The following is a 27930-nucleotide window of genomic DNA, read 5'->3' as shown; positions in this document are numbered from 1 at the left end:
GAGAAAATGCCGGGCCACAAACCCATGAAGGACAGATTGACCCTTTTGTTCTGTGCCAACGCCACCAGCTATCTGAAGATCAAGACATATCTTTCAGACAACCAGCTTCCTGAGAGGTGCCTTCTTCTGATGGACAAGGCCCCGGCACACACCCCCATCCTTGGTGGATTATATCAATGAGGATTTCATCAGGGTCAAATTCCTCCCCCCCCAACACAACACCTCTTCTGCAGCCCATGGACCAGCAAGTGATCAGCAACTTCAAGAAGCTGTACACAAAGGCACTCTTCACCAGGTGCTTCAATATTACTGAGGAGACGTCCTTGACCCTGAAAGAGTTTTGGAAGACACATTTCAATGTCCTCCACAGCATCAGACTCATTGACAAGGCCTGGCAAGATGTCACAACTAGGACCTTGAACTCAGCCTGGAGGAAACTGTGGCCAGAACGTGCCACAGACAGTGGCACTGAGGGGACTGATTCACAGGTGGTGAGGGACATCATCTCCATGGCTGAAGACATGGGTCTGGATGTCGACAAAGATGTAGAGGAGCTGGTTGAAGGCCATGAAGAGGACTTGACAACAGAAGAACTTGCAGAACTGCAAACCGAGCAGCAGAAGGCTCTTGTCGAGGAGCTTTCCACTGAGGAAGAAGAACCGCAGGTTAGCAACGAGGAGATAAAAGCCATCTGCAAGAAATGGACTTCTTTGAGAGGCACAACCCAAACAGGACTGTGACAGAGTTATGGACATGATGAATGACAACGTGGTCAGCCATTTCAGAGAGATTCTGCAGCGCAGGATGAAGCAGACGAAACTGGACAGAGTTTTCACCAGGATGGAGCCTGCAGCCAAGAGACAGCGACAGGGAACCCCTGGAGAAAATGACCCAGAGGAGGGGACCTGTACCTCGCAGTGATGACCATCTCACCATCCTCCAGCCAGAAGTCACCGTGATGTCCTCCAGAAGACACCAAAAGCTAAGTGACCTCTCTTTTGTTTTAAAAGGTGTTGGTGGGTGGGTTGGTTTAAAAGTTGTTTGTTTCGTTTTAAAATGTGTTTTGTTTAAAAGTTGCTTGCTTGGTTTAAAATGTGTTGTTGTAAAATGTGTTGGTTTAGCATGTGTTTTAGACTCCAAACTCTCCCCCCCCCTTGTCTTCTCTCTCTCTCTGTTCTCTCTTTTTGTGCTTAACAGCACAAACCTTTTCCTGAGGGGTCTGTGTGCTCCAGTGATGACCTTCTTTCTTTCCTCTTTTGCTCATTGTTCCTTCCCTCCCTACCCCCTATCCTGCCCTTTTTTTAACCTGAAAGGTGCTTGACTTTGTTTAAAAGATGCTTGTTTTTAAAGGTATTCTGTTTAAAAGGTGTTTTCCTGCCCCTTTTTAACCTAAAAGGTGCTTGGCTTGGCTTAAAAGGTGCTTGTTTTTAAAGGTGTTCTGTTTAAAAGGTGTTCTCCTGCCCTTTTTTAACCTAAAAGGTACTTGGCTTGGTTTAAAAGGTGCTTGTTTTTAAAGGTGTTCCCTCCCCCCTCCCTCCTTTCCTACCCTTTTTTGACATAAGTTCATCTTAGGTCAAAAGAAGAAAAAATCTCCCCCTAGTGGTAAAGTATGGATTAACCAGCTTTGCATTAATTCCTATGGGAACTAATGCTTTGACTTAAGAACAGCGTCTCTACATAAGAATGAAAAAAGCCGGAAAAGATTAAATGGTTTTCAATGCATTCCTATGGGAAATGGTGATTCAACTTATAAAAATATCAAGATGCAGCCACCGTTCCAATATGGATTAATTTTGTAAGTCGAGGCACCACTGTACTTTGTTGTGTCTTTTCAACGCTGTATCTGTTTGTTCTCCTCTCCTGCGGGGTGGGTGGGTTACTCACAGCTGAGTATCCAAAATGGTTCCCGCCCGGTCTGTGCTCAGGGTGATCTCTTCAGAGGGAAGAAACACCAGGTTGCTGCCCAACTTCCCTCACCTCCACTGGTCACCATGCTTCACGGAGATTTCTCCAAGTCTCCCCTTCGATCCCTCATTTCTGAAGGACCCCCAGACCAGGCGGTTCCAGCTTTTCCCGGGAGCTGTTCCCAGGAGCTGCCGACTGCACCACGACAAGCCCCGCTTTCAACTAACACAGATCTTTGGGGCATGTAAATTCTGAACTGAAGCAGAAAAAAACCCAATCTGTAACTTTGGTGGATTTCTCCATCATCATACTTAATCGCAGGAATGAAACGAACTACAGATGGAATAACTGTCAGCCTCTTCCCTTCCCAGCACAAAGCTGACACAGGCAAACAATTCACATTAAAGGTCACACCAGGGCTTCTACTTCCATTGAAAGTACAGCTGCAGATAAACTGGGCTTGCATTCTGGAAGCCAAAGACAGCACTAAAAACAGGGAGGAAATGCTTAGGAATTGAACTGCAGTAATAAACTACCTGTTCAAGGAAGCTGGCGCTGGTGATGGCTTCCTCCATGTGCTCTTCATCTGATTTTAAAACAGACTTTATGTCTTCCACTAATTCATGAATATCGGGGGTCATGCTGCAAGAGGACTGCTCCAAGAATTTTGCCACAAGAAGCTTAGTATCTATATATGATTTATAGTCTATTAAGGACTGAGGTCTTGAGCGCAAAGCCTTTGCTCTCATGGTTTTTCGCAAAATGACAGTAGCCAGTTCTGGTTTTAATTCTGTTTGAGTGGCAGCTTCACAACTCAGCACCAGACCTGGAAACAAAAAAGGAAATCTCACTTAATATAACTGCCTAGTCTACAGAAAGATATACCTATGTATGCACACATAAGTGCGCGCACACAGACATTCTGAAATTCCACAGCTAAACAAAATGTGGTTACTGTCTGAATGAAACAATTTGTAATGATTTTCTAACACCATACTAGAGGACCCAACAAAGAGAAAATCTATTTCTGTTACCAAGTTCATCAATGCAGTTTGGGAACATCATCATGAATACTTGACAATTAGCTCCTGTGAGAAGACCTTCCTGTGATACTTAAAATCCCATCAATGGATCAATCAATCAGTGAGGGACTTCATTTTAAGTCAGTGTCTTGTTGCAAGTTGAACTCTGTGCACTGCAACTATTTCCAAAAGAATAACTGTGTTAGTTGGCCTATTAGTTAGCCTATTGGTGTTTGCTCAAGGATATGCCAGAATGCATCTTCTTTCTATGTGAAATCAGGCTCACACCTGAGATGTGCCCCAGAACCTTGTCAATTAGCTGCAGTTACTGTATTTTTCCGGGTATAAGAACAATAATTTTTTCTAAAATATTTAGATTAAAAATTGAGGGTTGTCTTATACACAGAAGGGGGGATCATAGCGCTTTGATGATTCCTGCTTTCCCCCTCCACTTTCTTGCGAGGAAAATGCAAGAAAGTGGAGGGGGAAAGAAAGTGGAGAGGGAAGACGGGGATCAAAGTGCTTTCTTGCAAAGAAATAAATTTTGGGTTAGAAAAGGGAGGGCATCTTATACATGAGTGTATCTTATATACGGAAAAAATGTAGTAGCTGTGGCCAATTATACAAATGTCAAGAACTTTCTAGTCACTGCTGAAATAATTAAACCCACATAGATATATTGTACAGCCTATGAGTCCTCAAAGACAGGGGGCCCCAACCCCCAGTCCACAGCTTGGTGCTAGTCCGTGGGCTTCCTGTTACACTCATGGGGGCGTGTTGCACTTGCAGGTGGGTGTGTTGTGCTCACGAAGGGGCGTGTCACCAATACGCCCCTCCGCAAGCACGACACGCCCCTCCATGAGCACGACACACCCCCTGCTAACACGAGCCTGCGCTGCCCCCCCTCGCACAGAGCCTGCATCCCCGTAACAGTCCACGGTCCCAAAAAGGATGGGGACCACTGTTCAAAGACATAGTCAAGGGGGAGGGTCAGTCACCTCTGGGTGGTAAGTTATGAAGCACAGGATCACTTTTTGATCGTTTTCTGAGAAGTTTGAGGTTTCTCTTGCAGGTTCCTGCAGATGCTGAACTAGGACTTGGATCTGGATGCAAGGTGGTCTCTCTAATCGAGGAACTGACAGCACCTTCATTTTCTAAAAAAAAAAAAAAAAGAATATTTGGGGCAGGAAGATCAGTCACCTTAAGCTTGCACATAATCCACAGACAAAAAGATTTTGGAAGGAATATAAATCATTCTTTCTTTCTTTTTTTAAATTTTTTAATTTTATTTTCAAAACTATTGGGTAATGGGGAAGGAATACAAAAGGCAAAGGGCAGTGGGGGGGATGGAAAAAGGGTTTTGAGAATAAGAAAACATCAAATGCATAATCATTCAATCTTTCATATCAAGTATATAAACATCTAATCTATTCATGTTCCAATAAAGGTTCATCTTTCTTCTTCTTTTTCTTCTTCTTCTTTTGACTATTTTGTCTATGTATTAACCTCTTTAGCTTTCAACTTATACGTGTAATGCAGCTTAAATCTATGTTATTCCCACAGCATCAGAACACCAAGGCCAATTGTGAAATATATCCCCTCTTTCACCCTCCTTTTTTCTTGAGAATACACTCAGCAGGCCCAAAATAATATAAATTCTGCTCTCCCCTCCCCTTTCCTCCCTGTGCTTGTTTTGTTTCTGCGACTCTTTTTTCTTCCATATTTTAAAAGGGGAAACAATATCATTCAAAGTTTGCTTTTCAACCTCAATTTCCTTATCTGTTATCGCTACATCGCTTACTGGGTGGCCCTCCATCCCTTGTATATTATCTGATATCTTCATCAATACAGCCGGTTCTGAGATCTCTTTTTGGTGTAGTTTAACCTCCGCTACCTTCCCTCCCCTAGAGCCTCCAATCACGTCTTCCATCTGGTCAATATAATAATTTACCTGCATGAATTTTTGCAACCGTGACATCTGAAAAGAGGTTTTCCAGTCTAGCCACCGATCTGTAATTTTCTCAGGGGGAGGTTCCATTTTCTGTTTCCACTATTTTCACTTAAAATTCCCTCTCCCCTTTACCCCAATACGCATCCAATATTTCTAATATTTCACCTTGCAACTATACCATATTAGCAATAAGATAGCAGGTACATTCAAGTAAGAGATGGAATCTAAAACATAAATCTCTCAAGTGTCTTTGTAGTCCAGTCCTTTTACATGTCGCTGATATCTTCAGACCGGTTGCTTCTTCTTTTCCCTTCTTTTCTCTTCTCCAAGTTTGTTTTAACCTTCACCTGGCAAGACTCTATTATTAGAATGTCATTTGTCAAGATCCCAGTTCAGTTCAAACCACATAGTCCCCAGTTCACAGCTCATAGTCCGTTTCTTCCTTTTACTTCCAGAGACTTCCTTCTCCTCCCCCGAAAAGGGGAAGTCCAGCAGAGTCCCAGCAAATATATTATCCACGGAAAGCAGAGTCCCACACAGTCTAAAAATATATATCCAAAGAGGAAAAGGGGTCCAAAGTGAACAGCTTGCAACAGAATTTATTTTTTCAAAGCCTGCCAGTTGATTCTTCAAGAGTTATTTTTCCTCCTTTAATGGAGACACAAGCTATTTCTGCCTGGCTGTTCCTTTAGAGATGACTCGACCTTCAGCTTGGTAAGCTGGTATGCTAGGAATGCCGCTCCTTATCTCATTTGGCCATAAATTTGCACACAATCACTTGTTCTTTATTTAATGAGGTTTTTCATAGAACAAGGGCTTCCACTTACTTTGATGTATACTTTCGCCGTGCTTCTGTTTTCTTATTCTCGGCGAACGGAGCTGCCAAAAATGTTACATACAGCACTGATGTTACCTGTCTGTCATGGGTTTGGAGGGAAAGTTCCATCCTATGGGGAGTGGAAGGCGGGACATCAGGAGGAGGGGCTGTACTGTATATAAATGTGAAGCCTGTGTGGTGAAGGGAGACGCTGGGATGTGAAGAAGCAGCAGCTGGGAAGAAGAAGCTGGTGTGGGAGTCTGTGTGTCAGACAGGGTACTACTGTGTGTCAGTACCAACCTGATAGGTTCAGGTGTCTGTTGGTTAGCCAGAACTGATAGGTTCAGGGTCTGTGCTTCAAGTTAAGGGTTCTGTGTGAACCAAACTGTGTGTATGTATGAGTGAGAATAAGCCACGTTACTTTATCTTATTCACCTGATCGTTTTATTTTTCCCTGTGTGTATTTAAATAAACCTTATTCTTTTATTTGTTTAAAAATCCATCCCTGGTCTGTGTGACTTCTTACAGGGAATGGTTGGTGGCAGCTTAGTTAACGGGTGGCATATCCCAGTAGGTCTGGGTTTGTCACATTGATTGGTGTCCAGCGTGTGGGATACGACTGGTCCAGTTGTCCAGTGGTCCAGCAAAGCCTTGGCAAGAGTGCCCAGAGCAAGGGGGGTCTAGTCAGGGACAATCTGAGGCGCGTAGGTAATCTTCTAGGTGTACCTCACGGGGAGGTGCGCTAGTGGAAGAACGTGCCAACTGGGGAGACTAGATTAGAGTGCTCTGAGGCAGCCTGGTTTTGGCGGGAAAAAGCTGAGGCAAAACTGTATAGTAACAGTGATCTAGCCTGCCTGCTGAGAGGCCCAGCAGAGGGGGGTAGACTCTAACTCGCTACAGTTGCAAGTAGTGCTGAAGAACAGCAGCAATCTATAGAAAGCTGGTTCTGAGGCAAAAGAGAAAAAAAGTGGTCGTTTTATTTTGAGGCTTGACTTTTTGAAGCAGCCTGTTCTGAGGGGGGATTATGCCCTTGACTCGAAGCCAGATGGCAGAAATGGGTGAAGTGAAAGACCCCCAGATTGACCAAGGTTCTGAGGATGAATTTGGCTCAGTGCAAGGTGACAGCACGGGAGAACAAAACCCAGAACTCAGAAAAATACTCATAGCCCAACAGCATGAACTGAGGGTGAGGGAAATGGAGGAAAGATTAGAGAGAGAGAGAATGCAGGAAAGGGAAAGGCAAAGACAATTTGATCTGGAAAAAGAAAGAATGGCGTTTGAATTAAGAAAATTGGAACTGATGAACCAGAACAATAATAACAATAGGGATTCTGAGGGAGGCCAATTGTCTAAGGCTGACCTGAAGAAATTCCCTGTGTACCACAAGGGAGATTGTCCTGAGGTATTCTTTTCCTTAGTGGAAAGAGCGTTTGTGGACTTCTCAGTGAGGGAAACTGAGAAGATGACCATCATGCGATCTTTAATCAGTGGTAGCCTGGCTGAGGTCTATGCCGAGATGCCTGAGGAACTGATGAAAGATTTTGCAGAGTTTAAAAAACTGGTGTTTGCAAGACATGGGATAAATGCGGAACAGCTGAGACAAAGATTTAGGTCAATCACCAAAAAGCCAGAGCAGACTTTTACCCAAGTGGGGGCCCAATTGGTGAGGCTGCTTGAGAAATGGCTATCTCAGGAGGGGACAGAGACCTTTCAACAGCTTAAAGATTTGATAGCGCTGGAGCAGTTCTATTCAGTCCTGCATGGGGAATTGAAATTCCAGGTGAGGGAAAGGAAACCAAAATCTGTGGCAGAAGCCGCCGAGATTGCAGATTTTATTCACCAGATAAGAAAGCCCTTAGGTGAGGAGAAATCTGTAGGTAAACCCAAAGAAACCTACAGCAAGTACTCTCAGGGACCAGGGAAAAGCCAGCAAGGGGGAGGGGCCCATGGTGAAGGGAAGCCCTCAGACATGAAACCAAGACCTCAGATTTTGGAGGGAAAACCAAAACAAGATGAGAAAGACTCAAAATACAGCAGAAAATGTTATTTCTGTCAGGGAAAGGGCCATCTAATCTCAGAGTGTGAGAAATTAAAGCAGCTAAAAGGAATTGTGCCTCAGGATTCTAGTGGAACCAAGCCAAAAGCTGTGTTCTGTGTCCAGAAAGAGCAAGGCTCATTGTCACTGAGGGAGCCTGTTGCCATGGCGACTCAATCTGGAACAGCTACATCTGCTGATCAGGCTGAGGAAAATGGTCCTCTTGTAGAAGTCAGGCGCTGCCTGCTGGTGAGAACAGATTCTCAGTTGTTTGAGACAGCAGGGGTGGACGTAGGAATACTTGATCGTCAGTATCGGGGGCTGCGGGACACTTGTTCTCAGGTGACCCTGTGCCATCCAGATATTATTCCTAGGGAGTATGTAATCCCAAATGAGAGCATAAAGGTAGCAGGGATTGAGGGGCAGATAATCTCACTGCCAGTCGCGGAGGTACCTGTCAACTTTCAAGGCTGGAGGGGAGTTTGGCGGCTAGCAATTTCATCGACTCTGCCAGCAGCCGTGCTCGTGGGAAATGACCTGGCTGAACATGTGAAACGGGTGCTAGTGATTACACGTTCACAAGCCACCACGGGGACAGTTCAAGGGGGTAATGATGAGCCAGAGACGGAAGCAGAGGGGAGTTCAGAAGCTGTGGTGGAAACCTTAACCACAGACAGCAGATTTGGACAAGAGCAAAAGGCAGACGCCACTCTCCAAAAGTGTTTTGAACAGGTGACTGACGCCCAGCTAACACCTGAAACCCCAGTGAGATTTCTGGAGAAAAAGGGGATTTTATATAGAGAGACCCTGAGGAATATCTCAAAAGGGGGAGATGGGATCAGAAGTCAGCTGGTGGTACCTGAAAAGTATCGCCCCATGATCTTACAAAGGGGGCACTCTGACATGTTTGCTGCACACTTAGGGGTGAACAAAACACAGCAGAGAATCACACAGAATTTTTACTGGCCTGACATAGGGAAGCAGATCAGGGAGTTCTGTAAACAATGTGATGTGTGTCAAAGGCAGGGGAATAGCCGCGACAGGACCAAAGCAAAGTTGTGCCCTTTGCCTGTGATTGACACTCCGTTCAAATGCATAGGGGTGGATATAGTGGGACCTTTGCCCAAGGCCACAAAGAGGGGGAACAGGTTCATTCTCACCATTGTGGACCATGCCACGAGGTACCCTGAAGCCATACCCTTGACTAACAATGAAAACCCACAATAGCAAACTTATGAGGTGGGCTTTAAACCTACAGGACTATGACTTTGAAGTGAAGGTGGTCAGAGGATCAGTGAACTGTGTTGCTGACGCCTTGTCAAGAAGACCTGAAGATTGAAGACGGCGAAAGAACATGGACTATATATATATTGATGGCAAAAGTTAAATGTACCTGTGTTTTGAACTTGGTTTGTATGAATAAAGGTAAATTGATGTAATGTATATGGTAAATGTTTAAATGCCTAATTGCAATGGTTAACTTAGAATGTAAGTATAAGTAAGTATGATATTGTATGTATAACTGTTTTTGTGTGTTTTATCCAGGTTGTTTTTTGGGAAAAAGCACCTTAGCTTTCCCCCTACAAAACAACTTATAAAGAGGGGAGGTGTTACATACAGCACTGATGTTACCTGTCTGTCATGGGTTTGGAGGGAAAGTTCCATCCTATGGGGAGTGGAAGGCGGGACATCAGGAGGAGGGGCTGTACTGTATATAAATGTGAAGCCTGTGTGGTGAAGGGAGACGCTGGGATGTGAAGAAGCAGCAGCTGGGAAGAAGAAGCTGGTGTGGGAGTCTGTGTGTCAGACAGGGTACTACTGTGTGTCAGTACCAACCTGATAGGTTCAGGTGTCTGTTGGTTAGCCAGAACTGATAGGTTCAGGGTCTGTGCTTCAAGTTAAGGGTTCTGTGTGAACCAAACTGTGTGTATGTATGAGTGAGAATAAGCCACGTTACTTTATCTTATTCACCTGATCGTTTTATTTTTCCCTGTGTGTATTTAAATAAACCTTATTCTTTTATTTGTTTAAAAATCCATCCCTGGTCTGTGTGACTTCTTACAGGGAATGGTTGGTGGCAGCTTAGTTAACGGGTGGCATATCCCAGTAGGTCTGGGTTTGTCACACCATCTTCGTCTGTGCTAATGTGAATTTCCAGAAGAAAGAAAAATCGAGTTGCTGCCCAATCTTCTAACTTCTGTGGCTCACCAGCTGCTGCAGAAGGGTCTCTCATGACTCTTCCTCGGTCCCCCCGTTTCTGGGAGGGTCCCAGACCGAAGTGGTTCTAGCTTTCCCCGGGAGCTATTCCCGAGAGCTGCTAGCTTCACCAAGACGAAGCTCCTCCTCCCGGAATATAAATCATTCTTTCAAACAGATTTTCTTGGTTACTTTAAAGTCAAATATCAGTTCTCAAACAGTATTTTTTAAAAAAATCCATTTCCTTAAAAATGAGTGATAAAAGTAAAGCTATTTATTACTCAAAGTAATGTATTTACAAAATAGCAAAATTACTCATTGTCAAAGTTGCCAGTGATATAGCTCACATAAAAAAATTTCGAGATACACCACTATGGTATACCTAAAAATCTGTGCTCAGATTATCTAAGAAACTGTTGGAAAATAAAGAAGGGCAGTGCCAAAGAATGCTTCAACTACCGTACAATTGCACTCATTTCACACTGCAAGGAGAACAAACAGAGAGGTTACTTACCTGTAACCATGGTTCTTCAAGTGGATCTCTGTGAATTCATAGTGGATCTCTGTGAATTCTCCAGTTCCATTTATCCGCCACTTGTAGAGCATGAGCTCATTATAACATAAACAGTGACGGATAGTGGGGAGGTCGGGTGGGATGTGTGAATTCACAGAGATCCACTTGAAGAACCATGGTTACAGGTAAGTAACCTCTCTTTCTTCAGCGTGGTCTCTGTGAATCACACATAGTAGGTGGACGAATATTGACCAGTCCTTTTAAGAATGCTTTCAATGTAGGATTAGAGAAGAGATGTGAGGATTCTGAGTCTCTGGGCTGAAAAGAAACTATTGCTGATATATACACTTTGAGAGTAGATAAGATAAGGCCCATATCAAAGAGATGTCTAAGATACAGAAGTAAAGTCTGTAGTGATACCGGAGAGGCTGGAAGGTTTCTCTCAGTGGCAAAACGAAGAAAGTTATTCCATTTATATTTGTACAACACAAGGGTAGACTCTCTCTTCCAATAGTGGGTCGAAATGATGCAGAAGCCATGCCTGTAATGAGCGCATTTTTAGACGTGCATGTGGTAGAGCTGCTTTGTTGAGGCCATGAGACCTAACAGGTGTTGTGCGTGATGCGCTGACACCCGAGAGTGAGGTCGAAACTTTTTGACTGCAGCCTGTAGCTTTTGAATGCGCTCTGGAGGAAGGAAGAGCCTTGCTTTTCTGGAGTCCAATGTGGTTCCTATGTAACTCATTACCCGAGATGGTTTCAGATGAGATTTTTCGAAGTTTATGGTGAGACCCAGCCTCTGGAGGGTGAGAAGGGTGAACTTGGAGTCCTCGATGGCTCTCTGTTTGGATGGCGACACTACGAGTCAATCGTCTATGTATGGGAACACTTTTACTCCCTGTAGACGAAGAAATGCAGCCACTGGAGCCATGCACTTTGTAAACGTGCGTGGTGCCATTGCTAAGCCGAATGGCAAGGCCGCATACTGGAAAATTTTGTCGTTGATTATAAAGCGAAGATACTTCCTGTGATGATGATGTATGGTTACGTGGAAGTATGCATCTTTCAGGTCTATAACCACGAACCAATCTCCTCTTCTCAACAGGAGGACAATTGACTCTAGAGTGACCATCCGAAAGCGACGTGGATGAAGGTAAGTGTTGAGATCTCTAAGGTCTAGAAGGGGTCTGAGACCCCCGTCCTTCTTTGGCACAGTGAAGTATCGGGAGTAAAAACCCCTTGTGATGTCCTGATGAGGGATTTGATGTATTGCATCCATCTGGAGTAGAGTGAGAACCTCCTCTTCCAGGGTAGGGTTGGATGTTGTCACCTTTATATGCCCTAGAGGAGGAAACTCTACAAACTCTAGCCTGTAGCCGAATTGAATTATATTCAGGACCCACTTGTCCTTTGTAATCTCTTTCCAATTGTATAGAAATGGGGCCAGCCGGGTCAGATGGTCGTGATTCTGACTGATGTGGAAGTCAAAGGTAATGCTTGGATTTGTTTGCAGGTGGACGGTAAGACAAACTTTTTTGTGTCTGTTGTTTGTAGGACGGAGCAGTAGAAGAGTCACGAGATGACCTGCCTTGAGAGCCTCTGAACTGTTTATAGCCCTGAGAGGCCTGCTGTTGATATTGCTGCTGTGGGAACTGCCTCTGCCACTGGGACTTTTGAAACTTTGGTTGTTGGTGGATTGTATATGATTTGGCTGTCTTTTTACTTTCATGTAAGCTCTTGAGAGACTCATCAGTTTTCTCATTAAACAACCCCTTGGCATCAAACGCTTGTTTTTCGATCCGTTTCTTAACATCCTCCACGATGCCAGACACCCTAAGCCAGTCGACATAATGTAATAATAGAGACGAGTGTCTTGGTTGCTGCCTCTGTAGCATATCTAGCAGCTAGACGCTGGTGCTTAGACAGAGTCATCGCCTCAGCATAAGCATTGAGAAAATCCTGTCTTGTATCATCGGGTGCACCCTGGAGAGTTGGAAGAACCTTGGTCCAAAGGGGCTTTTGGTAGGCACCCATTGCAGCTTGGTAATTGCAGATACGTAAAAGGAAGGTTTGGAAACCGTACATCTTCCTCCCCAAAACATTTAACTTCCTTCCCTCCCGATTGACAGGGATAACATGTTGTCTGCCAGACGCTTTTGAAGAGTTGGCATGGACAATAAGAGAATTAGGAGCAGGATGCTTAGAAATGTAGTTGGTATCATCTCCATGAACTCTGTAGAAGTTCTCAGTATGCCTTGATATAGGTAAAGGGGTTGCAGGCTGAGTCCAAATTTCATGAATAAGGTTAACCAACTTAGAGATAAAAGTGAGGCTTAGAGGTTGTGAACGCTCTTGATCTATATCCCCAAAGATTAAGTCTTCAGATGGAAGGGGAAGCTGCTGTGTTTGCATTTTTAAAACCTTAGCCATTCTAGCCACCATCTGAATGTAGAATGAAAAATCCTCAGAAGGCGATGAGGGACTGGGATCACCTGCATCAGATTCACAAGTATCAGCTTCAACAAGTGATTGATCCTGCTGTGGGGAAAGTAGCTCCTCTCCCTGATCAGAATAAACTTCGCACTGAGCCCCTTCATCATCCAAAGGCATTTGCCTTTGAACAAAAGGGATGGATTGATTAGACATCGAGGTTGATGCAGATGGCGCCTTAGGAGGCGCTTTGGAAGTAGTCTTCTTGACTGGTAAAGGCGCCTCAGCCTCCTGGTCTCGTCGATATCGAGAAGGGGGGGAGAGGGTGATCTGTCAGAAGAAGAGGTGGTAGAATAGTACCTTTTTCTATGTCTCCGATGGACCTCAGACGTCAAAGAGGTAGAGGAGGTGGAGTCAGTATAGTAATGACGACTCCGATGTCTGTAACGCCTCCTGCTGGAATGTCAACCAGGAGAGCGATCTCTCTTATGCTTCTTTCAACGCTGATCCTCCCTGTCAGCAGACTGAGGTCGGTCAGTCAAAGAGTGCCTCCGTTTAGAAGATTTCTTCTGTGGGGGAAGACTTCAACTGGGCGAAGAAGAAGGAGATCTCGGAGGCTCAGTCGCCTGCCCGGCGATAGCAGGGCTCTGAAGGGCAGTTTGAGGGCTGGAGAGAACAGCCTCGTCCAATTTGTCAGGGCTAGGCGAACGCTCGCGTTCCCCGTTGCCATCGGCTTGCTGCCTGGGAGGCATAGAAGGAGCTGGCTCAGACAATGAGTCCTGATCCCTTGAAGAGTTTTCTAAAATTGGTGAAGGTAGGGACGGAGTAATAGGACGGATGATATTGTGCTCCCTATTCTCATCCCTTTTGTTTTTGCCAGCATGTTTCTTAGTTTTCAAAGCCTTTGGAGCGGGAGCTTTCTGCGCTGAGGTAACAGACTTCTTGGAAGCAACCGTTGCCGGCTTCTTAGGAGTTTTCGCGCCAGACTTAGAGGCGCCAGTAGAAAGAGCAGGGACACTTGCCTCAGATCTTGGGGTCAATGACGGGTTGGAGGAAGTCTCCATGTCAAGAGGCTGTGAGGCAGATAAAGCCTTGTCCCACAAATAGTATTTGAGTCTTTGTTGCCTTGCTTTAACTGCAGCCCTCGTAAAGTTTTTACAATGAGAACAAAAGGAAGGAATGTGAGTGTCCCCCAGGCAAAAAAGACAAAGGTTGTGCTTGTCGTAAAAGGGCAGCTTCCTAGCACAAGCCCTGCACTTGCTAAAAGGTCCTGAGAGGGACATAAAAAGACTAGGCTGAGAAAAAAGCCTCTGTTCTCACGCCAATAACAGAAAAGTTCTCAGGCAATTAAGGTCAAGTGGATAATGGCGCCTCCCGCCGCACCAATCAAGCGGGTAATCAGGCAATCCACAACAGTATGGGGAAAAGCCAAGCAAACAGCAAAACTGCTACAGCAAAGAATAGTCGAAAAACAGTCCAAGTCAAGGGGCAAGAAAAACGATTAGTAGATGACTCAAAACAGTCCAAAAGGGAAGTCAAAATTTGACAGAGAGCTCTATCTGAAGCGTTCCTAGCAGTTATGGCGGAAAAACAGGAACTGGAGGCTGGGGGAATGGAGCATGCGTACAAGGGGCAATGTAAACTATGTATCTTTTCAGAAAAAAGCTCTAGAAGATTCCGAAGTTCCAGCGCAGATGCTGTTTAATCCAAATGTGTGATTCACAGAGACCACGCTGAAGAACTATCCATTCTAAAGGAAATCAAGCCTGAGTGCTCACTGGAAGGACAGATCCTGAAGCTAAGGCTCCAATACTTTGGCCATATCATGAGAAGAGAAGACCCCCTGGAAAAGGCCCTGATGTTGGGAAAGTGTGAAGGCAAGAGGAGAAGGGGACGACAGAGGACGAGATGGCTGGACAGTGTCACTGAAGCTACCAACATTAATTAGACCAAACTCCGGGAGGCAGTGGAAGACAACAGGGCCTGGTGTGCTTTGGTCCATGGGGTCCATCCTTCTACAGATAAAGAATAACTTTATGTAATCAGACAAGTATTATTTATAAACAGTTTTCACCACAATTTGGAAAGCTTTATTTTAAAAATGAAAATTTTGTCACATTTGGGGCATATAATCAAGAAAGCAAATACTTGTATTGTCTTTTGGAGGAATAAAACACCAGGTCTCCTGCCACATCGGATCAGTTGCTACAATAGCACTGCTATATGACTGTGACAGAAAGCAGTACAGCTCCTTAGATTGCAGAGGATCCACTACTGCAGAAGAATCTGGATGTGTTCATGTCTGCTATATTTGCAAGAGCCTACATACAAAAAGGGACAAATTATCATCATCTCCACCAAACAGAATTTAGTTAGAACCAATTAATTGTTTACATTTACACTGGACAGCATTTTGAGAAGTTCCTGATAAAACCTAAGTATCTGTTAAATATTGACGCAGTATGTTTGCTGTTCCTAATATTGCCATTTTTTTGTAGCTCAGATGGTGTGATTTCTGAGATGATGATGATACCAAGCTTGATTTAAAGCAGAGGTCCCCAACCCCCGCGCGCGACCTGGTGACAGTCCGTGGCCTGAGCCAGACCGGGCCGCGGAGAGAGACCTCCCACCCCACCCCTGCACGCACTCATCCCCGCACAACCTGTTTGCGCCTGCGTGGGAGTGCGTGCCTGGACAAGCACTGTGCCACCCTTTGCACATGTGCACAACCGCACCCGCATGAGCGCTGTGCCGCCCTTCGTGAATGTGCACAAGCACACGTGTGCCTGCACGAGCGCTGCACCACCCTTCACACATGTTCACAAGTACACGCATGTGCCTTTGTGCATGCGCATGACGCACGGGGTGCCTCGCCTTCCCCAGCCAGTCTGTGGGGCTAAAAATGTTGGGAACCACTGATTTAAGGCATTACTACAAATCCTAGTTATCTATAGTATTACATATAGTCCCTAAATCTGTCTGTGCCTTGCAATGTGATTCTGAGCCGTACCTGGCCCTCTACAAACAAAAATCAGATTGTTTCCCTCCCCTTGAAAAATGTGAGTTCACTGTTCTCACAATGATACCAGAGCAACAAATTGGGCTTTAGAAGCCAGTAACAGTCTGAGGGCATGTGTGATTGTCTTGAAATGTATAACTACCCCCATAACCTAAATAACTGAATAGGTATTTTCTAAATACCTTTAGACCTAACCTATCTCCTGCAGAGTTCCATCTGATATTGAACACTATAAACTGATAATGTAGTTTCATTAGCGTTCTGTGCTAGATAATCAATACTGGGTGATGGCAGTGGGGATATTACTATCCAGTTGAAATGCATTCTGTTTGCAGAATCAAAAGCTCCTTGGCTGGCATAGGGAGTGTGTTGGCTTCCTTCCAAAAGAAAGCCAGGTTTCAGAAATATCCAGACAGATTTAAGTCATCCAGCAAAGTCAGGTGATCAGTGCTGTTGCCAAGCGCTGCCAAACAGACAACAGAGAATCAGCATTTTCCTCTCCTATGCTAAACATACCCTCTTCTTTGCCACCCACACTTCTTGCTGATATTGACAGAAAGATACTATGAGTCAGCCCTAATCTATGCCTGTCTGTTCTTGTCCATCTAGTGATACAGATCAGTAAACATAGTAGTCAGCCTTTTAATGATAGGATATGTTATTTCTGTACTGCATCAAAATGCACTTATTCTATATATAGTTTAAAGTCTAGTACTTATTCATAGACATTTCCTAATAACACAAATACTTCATAAGCAAAATATATATTTTCTTTAGAGCTATCTGAAATTACATTTTAATCCAATACAAACTATAGCAAAGTACTACTGAACAAACATGATGCTTCTGTTACATCTATCTGCTATGTTCTATTCACAGTGAACACAGAGCAACCAAATCAATTCCAGTTGGAGAAGGCAACTCAGTAAAATGCTCCTTTGTAGTTTAAATCCTCCTCTCCTGCCACAATGGCCATCTGCACTTTACAGGATTGGGTATGAAATATCAGTAATACATGTTTCACTCAAAGACATTATTCAGGCAAAAATGATGGCATGTGACTATGATACCCGAAATCCAATTATTTGGCAGGGGGTTTTCAATATGTAATGTGAGTTCCTCAGCATGACAGAACAACTTAAGAGGCACTTCAAAATCAAAGCAACATTCGCTTACAAAAACAGTACCAAAAGACTCATACAGTTCATCATATCCTTTCCAAGAGCACACAGGCATTTAGCCTGCTGTTTTGGTCTGCTGCAAAAAGGCTAGTTCGCTCATAAAGAAGGTGATCAGATGGTATCTGATCCCAGCCCCAGAGTATTCCTACCTGTACCTTTGTGGCTCCTGTCAGGGGCTTTTACCTTTTTGGTGCAAGTAGGATCATTTTCTTTTGGTACATTTCCAAAAGATCACTAGGAACAAACTAAAACCTCTCCTTTTTGATTGACCAATATTGTGGCTTAATTGGCTGATTAAACACTTCCTCTGCTCCTTAGCAAAGGAGCAGAGGAGGCGAAAGAAAATTGTAGTCTTCCTTAAAGCAGTCAAAATCTGTTGCATGAGTTATTTTTAAAACAATGTTTTAATCTTTCCTTTTCCTTGTCTTAAAGGGCCAGTCAAGAAATTTCCCATAGCTGAATCCATCACCTTTTACCCTGTTTTCCTGAAAATAAGACCTAACCTGAAAATAAGCCCCAGTATGATTTTTCGGGATGCTCGTAATATAAGCCCTACTCCAAAAATAAGCCCCAGTTAAGTGAAACCCAGCCCCCTACCATTGTGCAGCAACCAGAAGATGATAACATGACTGTAAAATAAAATATTCCCTGAAAATAAGCCCTAAAGAGTTTTTTGGAGCAAAAATTAATATAAGACCTTGTCTTATTTTCGGGGAAACACAGTACAAAAAGGAAAAGATATGTATTTGTGCACTAGGTATGTGCATTAGGCTGTGGCAGGCTCTCAATCAGACTTTTAAAAGAAGTGTATTACCTAATTGCCTGAAGACCACTTATAATATGCATATCTAATATACATACACTGGGTTGGAGCAGCCTGGAGTATACTAAATAGGGTTGTTTGAGATCCATATGCCAGTTGGATGTGATAGCAACTGATATGCTGGGCTTCCTAGTGATCATATTTAGCCCGATCCAACCCACTCTAACCTAGCCATGCAGTCAAACCCTTATTTGCTTTGTATGCCAATACCCAGGCAAAGCAATGCTCCAAATTTTGAAGAGCAGAGTTCAAAACTACCTAATATTACTATGTTGGGACTAATATACATATGGGCTTGGGATTATACTTAGACCAAAGTTCAAATTCCAGTCACTGTTGAAGATAGACATGGGTTATTTGTATTTGTATCCCTAGGGATACAAATATGAACAGCGACACCAAAGGTACCATGGAGGCCCATTCCCTCCCCACACAACTGGCCAGTCCACTGACCATTTGCAGCACAGTACTTGGCTCTGTTCTCATCATCACTGCACCAATCACAGAAGGAGCCCAGCTGGCTCTTCCCACCTCACTGTGCAGTCAGCCACTCATCAGCTGAGCAATAAGACTCCCTGTCCCGTCTCCATGAAGCAGTGGTTGGCTGCGCCAGCTGGGCTTCTTCTGTGATTGGCACAATGAAAACAATGGAGTTGAGCACTACAGTGTGTACAGTGAGTGGACTGGCCAGTTCTTTGGGGAAGAAATGGGCCTCCACGGCACTCAGGGATATGAACATGAATAGTCCATGTCTAGTTGTAAATAGAAATAGGAAACATTTAACAGAGAGGAAGGAGAAAATACAATTCAGATATAGTGGTGCCTCGCATTACGACGTTAATTCATTCCAGCAAAATCGCTGTAGAACGAAAACGTTGTAATGTGAAAATAAAAAGCCCATTGAAACGCACTGAAACCCCTTCAATGCGTTCCAATGGGCTGGAAACTCAACTGTCCAGCGAAGATCCTCCATAGGGCGGCCATTTTCGGTGCCTGTGCAGCAAGGAATCCGACCCAGAAAACAGTGGGGAGCCATTTTATTTACCCGGCGGCCATTTTGAAACCGTCGATCAGCTGGAGGAAAATAATCATTTTGTGAAGAATCGGTTCTCAAAGCAGGGAACCGATCAAAGCGAAAAAAATCCCATTCAGACCATCGTTTTGCGATCACAAAAAGATCTTTGTAATGCAGTTTCGTCATAATGTGGGGCAATCGTAATGCGAGGCACCACTGTATAGAGGAAATAATTTATCATATTTCTTCATAATCCATCATCAGGCCTAGCACAACTTTTCAGACATAATCTTTACCTTCTGATTCTTGTGTATCATCTTCTCTTGCTGGGCTGTTAACAGATTCTGTGACATCTGAAATTTGAGATGTACCCTCCTAAACAGGAAATCAACAATACTGAAATAAATATTAACAGACAAATAACATGCCAAGAAACAGATTCGGCATTTACTGTTAAACATTAAAAATGTCAGTAGTTCTCCAATTAAGGATGATCTTGCAGCTCATCTGTCTCAGGAAGACAAATATATATCCTTCATTCAAAACACAGCACATTACAAAGGAAACAAATATATTATTTATGAGCTGTACTCTGAGAAAGTTGTTAATTTCTAGGTAAAAAAATCTACATTCTTTAACAAAAACCCTGGTGTCTTTATTACTAGTATGTGCCATGCAAACAAAGAAAAGAACCTTATGTTAGGGGCAGGGAGGAGCATAAAATTTTTAATTAAATACTGGGCTGGCAACTACAAAATATGTTCTATTCTTTTTAAGAAATCTGGGTAATGAAGTTAGTTTTTAAAAATGAGGATAACATTTTATGACTTACCAGCTTCAAAAATCACATTTGGATTTAGTTCTTTTCTATAAAAACAAAGTATCCATCCAAGAGGCACATTAGCTCAAATTACACAAATACCTTTCATTTTTATTTTCTCAACTTCTGGCAATGTTAAAGCCTAAAAGTATTTGGATGTAATCATTGCCCGAAATTTGCAAATGGAACCATCTGAAGGTTATTTACGCTGCCTGCTGTGAAAGCACATTGAGCTCAAAATCTCAAGGGACAATACCTGCTCATGACTCAGTTGACTCACAACAGCTTCATAAGGAGGTGGAGGATCCAGTGGGCAGAAAACTTCAACTCCTTTAATTCTGGCTCCATAAATATGAGGTAATGGAATGACATCAGAATCCAGCATCCTAGAATACGACAGAAAGTTTGTATCAACTATAACAATCCCTTGACATTTCCAAGGAATTCAATGACCAACAGAACAAATGTAATCTCTTTTTTGAGGGGAAAGAGGAATTTGGGGAGGACTCATAAGGAGTTTCACAAACAATCCAGGCAGAAACTACTTTCTGTAGAAAAATACATGTGACATACAGCATTTTATTTCTGAATCCAACTGAATTGTGGTTGATCTGCTTTCCAACCCCAGTGGTTTTGGGGGTGGCATGAGATCATTATCATTACTATTGGCTCAGTAGCCTAAGCCACTGGTTCTTAACCTTGGGTTTCTCAGGAGTTTTGGACTGCAACTCCCAGAAGCCTTCACCACCAGCTGTGCTGACTGGGGTTTCTGGGAGTTGCAGTTCAAAAGCATCTGAGTAACAAAGGTTAAGAACCACTGGCCTAAGCCATGCCAGGTGCTCATAATTACCAGTTCTTCCATATATACATGTGGGGGCAAGGGGGAGAAAGAAATATCCCCCTAGTTCCACCAGTGGCCAGTTCCCATACTGCATCTAGCAAACAAGTTTTGAAAATACAAAGCAAATGCTTCGAGGAGAAAACCAGGAGAAGGGCAAAGTCCTCCTTTCTTCTTCACATCTGGCCATGTAATATTTATTTTCTCCAAATACGTGTTCCCATTTTTAACGTAAAACCCAAGATTTTGTTGCATGCCTTTTTAGCATTATGTTCTAAGCAAGAAGAGAAGGTGGGAGGAGGACACCTAGTGAATGAGCTCACCCAAGACATTTTGCCTCCTAAGCTGAAGGACCAAGGGGATGCACTGTCCCCATCCATCCAGGTTAATTTACAGGGCAATCAATCCAACCAAGTTACTTTGGCAAAGGCTAGAGGATCCCTAAGCACCTCTCTACATCCCTGCTAGTAAAAATAAGAAAGAAAGAAAAAGAATGGATGTGGAGTAAGTACTAGTTCAATAGGTCTGTCAGGAGACCTAAATTTTGCTGCCTGAGGTTTCTAGATGGTGCATGTTGTCTACAAACGTCCAGCTGGTGGATCTAAAAATAAATTCCTTTCCATTACTATAATTCATTGGAGGGGAATTTCCATGAAGCTAGTCCAATTCATGGAAAATTCCACGTCCTTCCCCACCCTGATGCACTATAGTAATGGATGGAATTTTATTTTACACCCAGCTTCCAGTCTTTTAGGTTAGCTGGAATCAATGACCGGACATTGAAATAGCCAGAGATATTGCCAAGGATGTAATAATAAGCTCAATTTGATCCTCACTAGACACTCTAGCCTTCCTAGTATTACGATCACATGCAGTTATCAGGGTGCTGATTATGATACTGATCACTCCCTGGTGTGTAGCAGATCCAAACTGCAATTAAAGAGACTGTATCACATGAAAAAGAAAGGAAGACACATTGACATCAGCAAGACTCGCAATCAGAGAAAAGTGGAGGAATTTGCCCAAGCACTTGAGGAAACTCTTCCAGGCCCGGCTGCTGCAAATGCATCTGAATGATGGGAACATTTGAAGAATGTTGTTTATAACACCACCTTGTCCACATTTGGCAAGAAGACCAAAAAGATGGCAGACTAGTTCAAAGCCCATTCGGAGGAGTTGATGCCAGCCAACAAGGAAAAGAGGAGAGCTCTAGCAGAATACAAAGCCTGTCCTAGTGAGTACAACTTGCAGGTTCTTCGAGTTGCTCGTAGCAAAGTCCAACAGACTGTCATGAGATGTTCTAGTAATTATTGGCTTCAGCTCTACTCTCAGATACAGAAATAGGTAACATCAAGGGAATGTATGATGGTATCAAGCAGGCTTTAGGTACAGAAGAAATCTACTCCTTTGAAGTCTACTACAGGCGTGACCATTCAGGACAGAGCACAGCAGATGGAACACTGGGTGCAGCACTACTCTGAGCTATATTCCAGAGAGAATGTAGTAACCAAAGAGGCATTAAATAACATAGAGAGCCTGCCTGTATTGGAAGAGTTGGACAGCGAACCAATGTTAGCAAAAATAAAAGTGGCCTTGGATTCCCTTCCCTCCAGCAAGACACCTGTGAAGGATAACATCCCTGTTGAAGAGATCATCACCACTGAGCTGTATGAATTCTTCTGTCTTTGCTGGAGGGAAGGTGGAGCACCACAGGACAGAGGTCCCCAACCCCCAGTCCATGACCCAGCAACGGTGGACTGGGCCACACAGATCTCCTTCCTTCCCATGAGTGCTGCCGCGCACATGCGTGCGAGTGTGCTCTGCCCCTGCAAAGCAGCCCCCCATGAGCATTGTTGTGCGCATGCACATGAATGTGCTCCACCTCCCTGTGGGCACCCCACACCCCCGCAAGTGCACCCCACACAAGCAGTACACGGTTGGGAACCACTGCCACAGGACATGAAGGATGCAAACATTGTCACGTTGTACAAGAACAAAGGAGACAGGCAACTGCAATAATTACTGTGGCATCTCTCTTCTCAGCGTTGTAGGGAAGCTGCTTGCCCGTGTTGTGCTGAAGAGACTCCAGGTGCTCGCAGACAGAGTCTATCCAGAATCAGTGTGGATTTCGAGCTAATAGATCCACCACCGATATGGTATTTTCCCTCAGACAGTTGCAGAAGAAATGTAGGGAACAACAACAGCCACTCTTTGTGGCCTTTATAGATCTTACAAAGGCCTTTGATCTGGTTAGCAGGGACGGCCTTTTTAAAACACTTCCCAAGATTGGATGTCCACCTTGACTCCGTAACATCATCAGGTCCTTCCACAAGGGAATGAAAGGCACTGTAGTTTTTGATGGCACAACATTAGATCCCTTTTGACATCCGAAGCGGAGTGAAACAGTGCTGTGTCCTTGCACCGACTCTGTTTGGGATCTTTTTTGCTGTCATGCTGAAGCACGCCTTTCGAACTGCAACAGAAGGTGTCTATCTCCAGACAATATCAGATGGAAAGCTCTCTAATCTCTCTAGATTAAGAGCGAAGACCAAAGTCCAGGCGAAATGCATGCAGGACTTCCTCTTCGCCGATGATGCAGCTGTTGTTGCCCCTTCTGCTGAAGAGCTCCAACAACTTATGAACCATTTTAGTAAGGCCAGCCAAGATTTTGGATTAACAATCAGCCTCAAGAAAACACAGGTCATGGGCCAAGCGTGGACTCACCTCCCTCTACTACCATCTCCACACAAGAATTGGAGGTTGTTCATGACTTTGGGTACCTTGGCTTAACGATCTCTGACACTCTCTCTCTAGATGTCAAGCTGAATAAATGCACTGGCAAAGCAGCTACCACGTCCTCTAGACTCACAAAGAGAGTATGGCTTAATAAGAAGCTGACGGGATATACCAAGATCCAGGTCTATAGAGCCTGTGTCCTGAATACACTCCTGTACTGCAATGAGATCTGGACCCTTTGTGCATGGCAGGAGAGGAAGTTGAACATGTTCCATATGTGTTGTCTCCGATGCATTTTTGGTATCACTTGGCAGGACAAAGTTCCAAACAGAGTAGTCCTAGAACGAGCTGGAATTTTTAGCATGTATAACATTACTGAAACAGCAACGTCTACATTGGCTTGGGCATATTGTGAGAATGGCTGACGGTCGGATTCCAAAATATCTCCTGTATGGGGAATTAGTGCAGGGAAAGCACCCCAGAGGGAGACCACAGCTGCGATACAAGGTTATCTGCAAGCGGGATCTGAAGGCCTTAGGAATGGCCTGAGCACTCAGACTGGAGGCAGGCGGTACAGCATGGCCTCTCCTAATTTGAAGAGACACTTGTCCAGCAGGCCGAGGCGAAGAGGCAGTCCTGAAAGGAGCAAAATCAGGGAGCTGGACAGGGGACAGATTGTATTTGTCTTCAGTGTGGAAGGGATTGTCACTCTTGCATTGGCCTTCTGAGCCACACTAGAGTAGACGCTGTTCCAAGACCTCTATTCAGAGCATGTTACCATAGTCTCTCGAGAGTGAAGGACACCTACACACATACTTCTTTCTGCTGCTTCTAGGAAGTAATGCCACTGACCCTCGTTACTGGAGAAGTAGAGAGGAATAACAGCGACAACCATTTTTAACGTATTGTGTATAGCTCTGGGCTCATCCAAATGTTTACCATCCCTTCCCAACTCAATGAGTGCAAGAAATTAGGCAGACAACTCTACCAAGCCACTACACAGGCAAGAAAGTCCACTGCCCCCAAAATGCTTTGAACCCAGTACAGGCCCATCATGGCAGAACCAAACCAGGATCCTAATCTGTTTTCTCATGCTTTGCCCTGCCAGGATGTACAGTGATCTCAATTACCACACACAGCTAAGTCCAGATCAGGTGGAGTCAGAAGCCAACACAGTAATCATGGAATATTCAGCAAACTTATTTCTGACCTGTTGGGGTTGGTCATCTACAAATACATTCTAGGTTTTCTTTTGTAAAAATTACTCTCAAAGTAAGCAGATACTGTACTCCAAGTGGATATTTAACTCATTACACACATTTCTAGATTTGGGGGAATTTGGAAGTACGTACAGTACATTACTGATCAAACAAGTAGTAGAGAAAAATATGTTTATGAATTAAGAAATTAGAATAATTTGGCATTCATACAAGATATTTACTAAAAAGTTTGTTACTCCATATTTCCCTCAGGATTCTAAGACTGAAAAGTAATTTTTAAAAACTGAACCAGATAAGTTTTCATTATCAGAGTAAACTGTCAGAGATTGATTGAATTATGCAAATTAATTAAAAGTATATTCGTCTCCATGAAGACAGGCCAGTCATTATTTAGGAGGGCAAAAAATGGGTGTGTGAATATTCTGTTGGAGCTGAACTAAATATGAATAAAATCACATAACCCCAGATAGACATCTCTGTAAGGTCTCAACATCTCATATAAATCTGGAATACTATTAATTAAAGTGTCAGTTACTATCTATACTTAAACTGCTGTATAATGCTTTACTTAACTTATAATTAATTAACAGTGTTCCAGATTTATATGAGAAGTTGGTGTTCCTTCTAATATCTACAGGGCCAAATAAAGGCTAAATGTTGCGATTTTTATGCGGGTAAACAGGGGCACACCAATGTGAAGCCAGGAAAAAGAGAAAAGGACATTCGTACTCAGACTTTCCATAAACACTAGAAGGTTTAGCTTTGTTCTATACTCCTTCCTTTCCATTTCATTTTGATGAAAGAAATTCATGTAGCAACTGACTCATCAGTGTATCAGCCAGACAAAGTGAGGAGGTGGGAATGGCTGACATTTGATTAGTATTTCGTGCTGGACAATAAATTTATTTTCCATTAGTTCAAGCCATTTCCATTTTCCCTTTGTGAGACAGCATCTGCTACAGCTGCCTCTGCCTCATACTATAAAGCCTTGTGTTCAAATTGTCTCTAGGCATTACAGAAAAATGCCTTATGTGGAAGAAATAAAGGAAGCAGACATAAAATGAAGCTGATCTAATCTAAAAGCTGGCTATGCTGTACATTACATTGTATTATAACATACTAGAGGCTATAGCCAGCACATATGTCCTCTCCCAAGTGCAGCAAAGAAAAACAGAAGAACAGAGGCCAAAGCCTAGACAATTCTTCTTTATTTTGCTAGTCAGCAGTAAAAACATGCATGCCTCTTGGTGGACAGAAATGCTGACCCACGTGGACAGAATACAAGCTGGAAACTCATGGCCCTTTGAGTATTGTTGGACTCTAATTTCCATTAGTATCAACCAGATTATAGGAAATGCACTCTAACACCTGGATGGCTACAGCAAAGCCCAGTGCTTGTTTTGACCATCTCAATTTCTCATACTCAGATACAGAACCTAGCTCCAGCCTATCCTATCCCAGGGGTTTCCTTGCTTTTCTACCTCTGTAACATATAGTATGGATATGTACAGTGATTTCTTTTTCCATTTCAGTTTCTTTGGGGAGTTCTTTAATTTTCATATTTTGCATACAGTGGTCATGCCACTTCCTCATTTGCATTTTCTAGCAGCTTGAAACCCTTTAAAATTACCCCAAATTAACCCTAAGGAACCCTTTAAAATTACCCCCCCCCAAAAAAAGCAGAGGCAAGGCAATAGAGAATCCATCTACTCCAAAAGCATACAACACACAAGAAAGAAAAATCTTCATCAGACCCATGCAGGCACTAGTTTACAATATTATATTATATTATATTATATTATATTATATTATATTATATTATATTATATTATATTATATTATATTATATTATATTATGTAACTATATATAATTACAGTGGTGCCCCGTATAGCTATGCGAAAACATCGCTGTACGGGGCAGGAAAAGTCTATTGGAACGCATTAAACTTAATTTAATGCGTTCCAATAGGCGCCAAAACTCACCCCTCCAGCGATGTTTTCGCGGTCCGGCGGCCATTTTGGCCGCGGATGACCCGAAATGGCCCCCCGCAGCGTTTTCGCGACCTCGGTAAGCAAGGGGAGGGCACGAAAACACTGACGGGGGCCATTTCGGGTCATCCGGCGGCCATTTTGGAGCTGCCAATCAGCTGATCGGCAGCTCCAAAATGGCCGCCGGACGCCCCAATCGTCGCAAAGCGAGTGCGGCGATTGGGGCAGCTCCGTATAGCGATCCCCAAAAAGGGATCGCTATACGGATTCTTCGTTGTACGGTGCACTCGTTAAGCGAGGCACCACTGTATATAACTCGTATATTATAACGTTCAAAACCACAATATGAGTTCAGTGCCACTTACCAAGCACCACAGACATTCTGTGTCTGGGCAGGATAATAGGGAAAAAGCAAGGAAGTAGCCAGCCAGCCAGCCAGCTCGTGGCTGCCCCACACACACTCACCAAAGCAACCACCAAAACCACAACACCAAGAACAGCTAAAAAGAAATGCCCCAAGCTCCACCCAACCAACTATCACAAACAACACAGCCTGTCACACACTGGTACAGACTCAAAGTCCATTCCTGGGATCCACACTTTGCCTCCACAGAAGCAAACAAAACAGCCTCCTCACCAAAACATACATCTTTAACATACACAGACTTAAATACAGTTGCAAGTTGCAACTAGAGTAGGCCCACTGAATCAACTGAATTCCTCTGTAAGTGCCATTGATTCAGTGGGCCTACTTTAATTGCAACTTACTGCTGGAATTTCAACCACAGAAAACTAACCAAATAACAATTTTAAAAAGCCAATCAAACAGAGAAAGCTCCTCTCTCTACAGAGAAAGAGAGACAGAAGCAAAACAAGCAAAACACCACACAAACCCAAAAAACAAGAAAAGGAAGCAAATTAAAGCCAAAACACCAATCAGCTCAAACCAAAAGTACTAGAATATGGGGAGAATCCTCTCCCCCTCACCACTTTATGCCTTTTCTTTCCAACAGGCAGCAATAAAAATAAGCCAAAAAGAGACAAAAACCAAAGAGGGAAAAAAAATCTCCTAAGAAACCAGGAGTGGGTTTTTTTTAAAAAATAACCCCAAAGAGGCGCACAGGCAGGCCACTTGGCAACAACAAAAGTAACCCCAAAAATGTTGTAGCGAACAGCCCTGCCCTCACCTGTCCGTCACAGCTGAGCAGTGGAGAAGGAGCCAGTGAGTGGACGGAAGGCGGTGCCAAGGGGGGAGGGGTTTGGATATACAGGCTGGTGTATGGGGTATGAAAGAAGATTCAGTGAGTGAGAAGAGATTCAGTGAGTGAGAAGAGATTCGGGTAGTGAGAGAGTGTGTGAAACTTAAGAGTGAACTAAGGGTGATTGAGAGATCCGTGAGAACGCTGAATGGTACAGAGAG

General features: G+C 43.6%; 1 protein-coding gene and 1 long non-coding RNA gene across 5 annotated transcripts in view; one reads left to right on the top strand and one right to left on the bottom strand.

Annotated features, from left to right (window-relative positions):
• Nucleotides 1-27930, bottom strand: part of ENTREP1 (endosomal transmembrane epsin interactor 1) — an 80265-nt gene that overhangs the window by 13414 nt on the left and 38921 nt on the right. For all 4 annotated transcript variants that reach the window (XM_072992187.2, XM_072992188.2, XM_072992189.2 and 1 more), the window contains 4 exons: nucleotides 19984-20113; nucleotides 19204-19282; nucleotides 3926-4081; nucleotides 2442-2731 (listed from right to left, as the gene is read on the bottom strand). In XM_072992187.2, the coding sequence (XP_072848288.1) occupies nucleotides 2442-2731; nucleotides 3926-4081; nucleotides 19204-19282; nucleotides 19984-20113 (655 nt within the window). The remainder of the gene's footprint in view (nucleotides 1-2441; nucleotides 2732-3925; nucleotides 4082-19203; nucleotides 19283-19983; nucleotides 20114-27930) is intronic.
• LOC144586596 (uncharacterized) lies at nucleotides 11488-12223 on the top strand. The gene is made up of 2 exons (XR_013541507.1): nucleotides 11488-11592; nucleotides 11994-12223. It is a non-coding gene; the product is annotated as an uncharacterized LOC144586596 (long non-coding RNA).

The sequence above is a fragment of the Pogona vitticeps genome, chromosome 2 (assembly GCF_051106095.1).
Source record: "Pogona vitticeps strain Pit_001003342236 chromosome 2, PviZW2.1, whole genome shotgun sequence".
NCBI classification, from domain to species: Eukaryota; Metazoa; Chordata; class Lepidosauria; order Squamata; family Agamidae; genus Pogona; species Pogona vitticeps.
The sequence above is the reverse complement of the archived record's forward strand: the minus strand, read 5'-3'. Positions and strand labels throughout refer to the sequence as shown.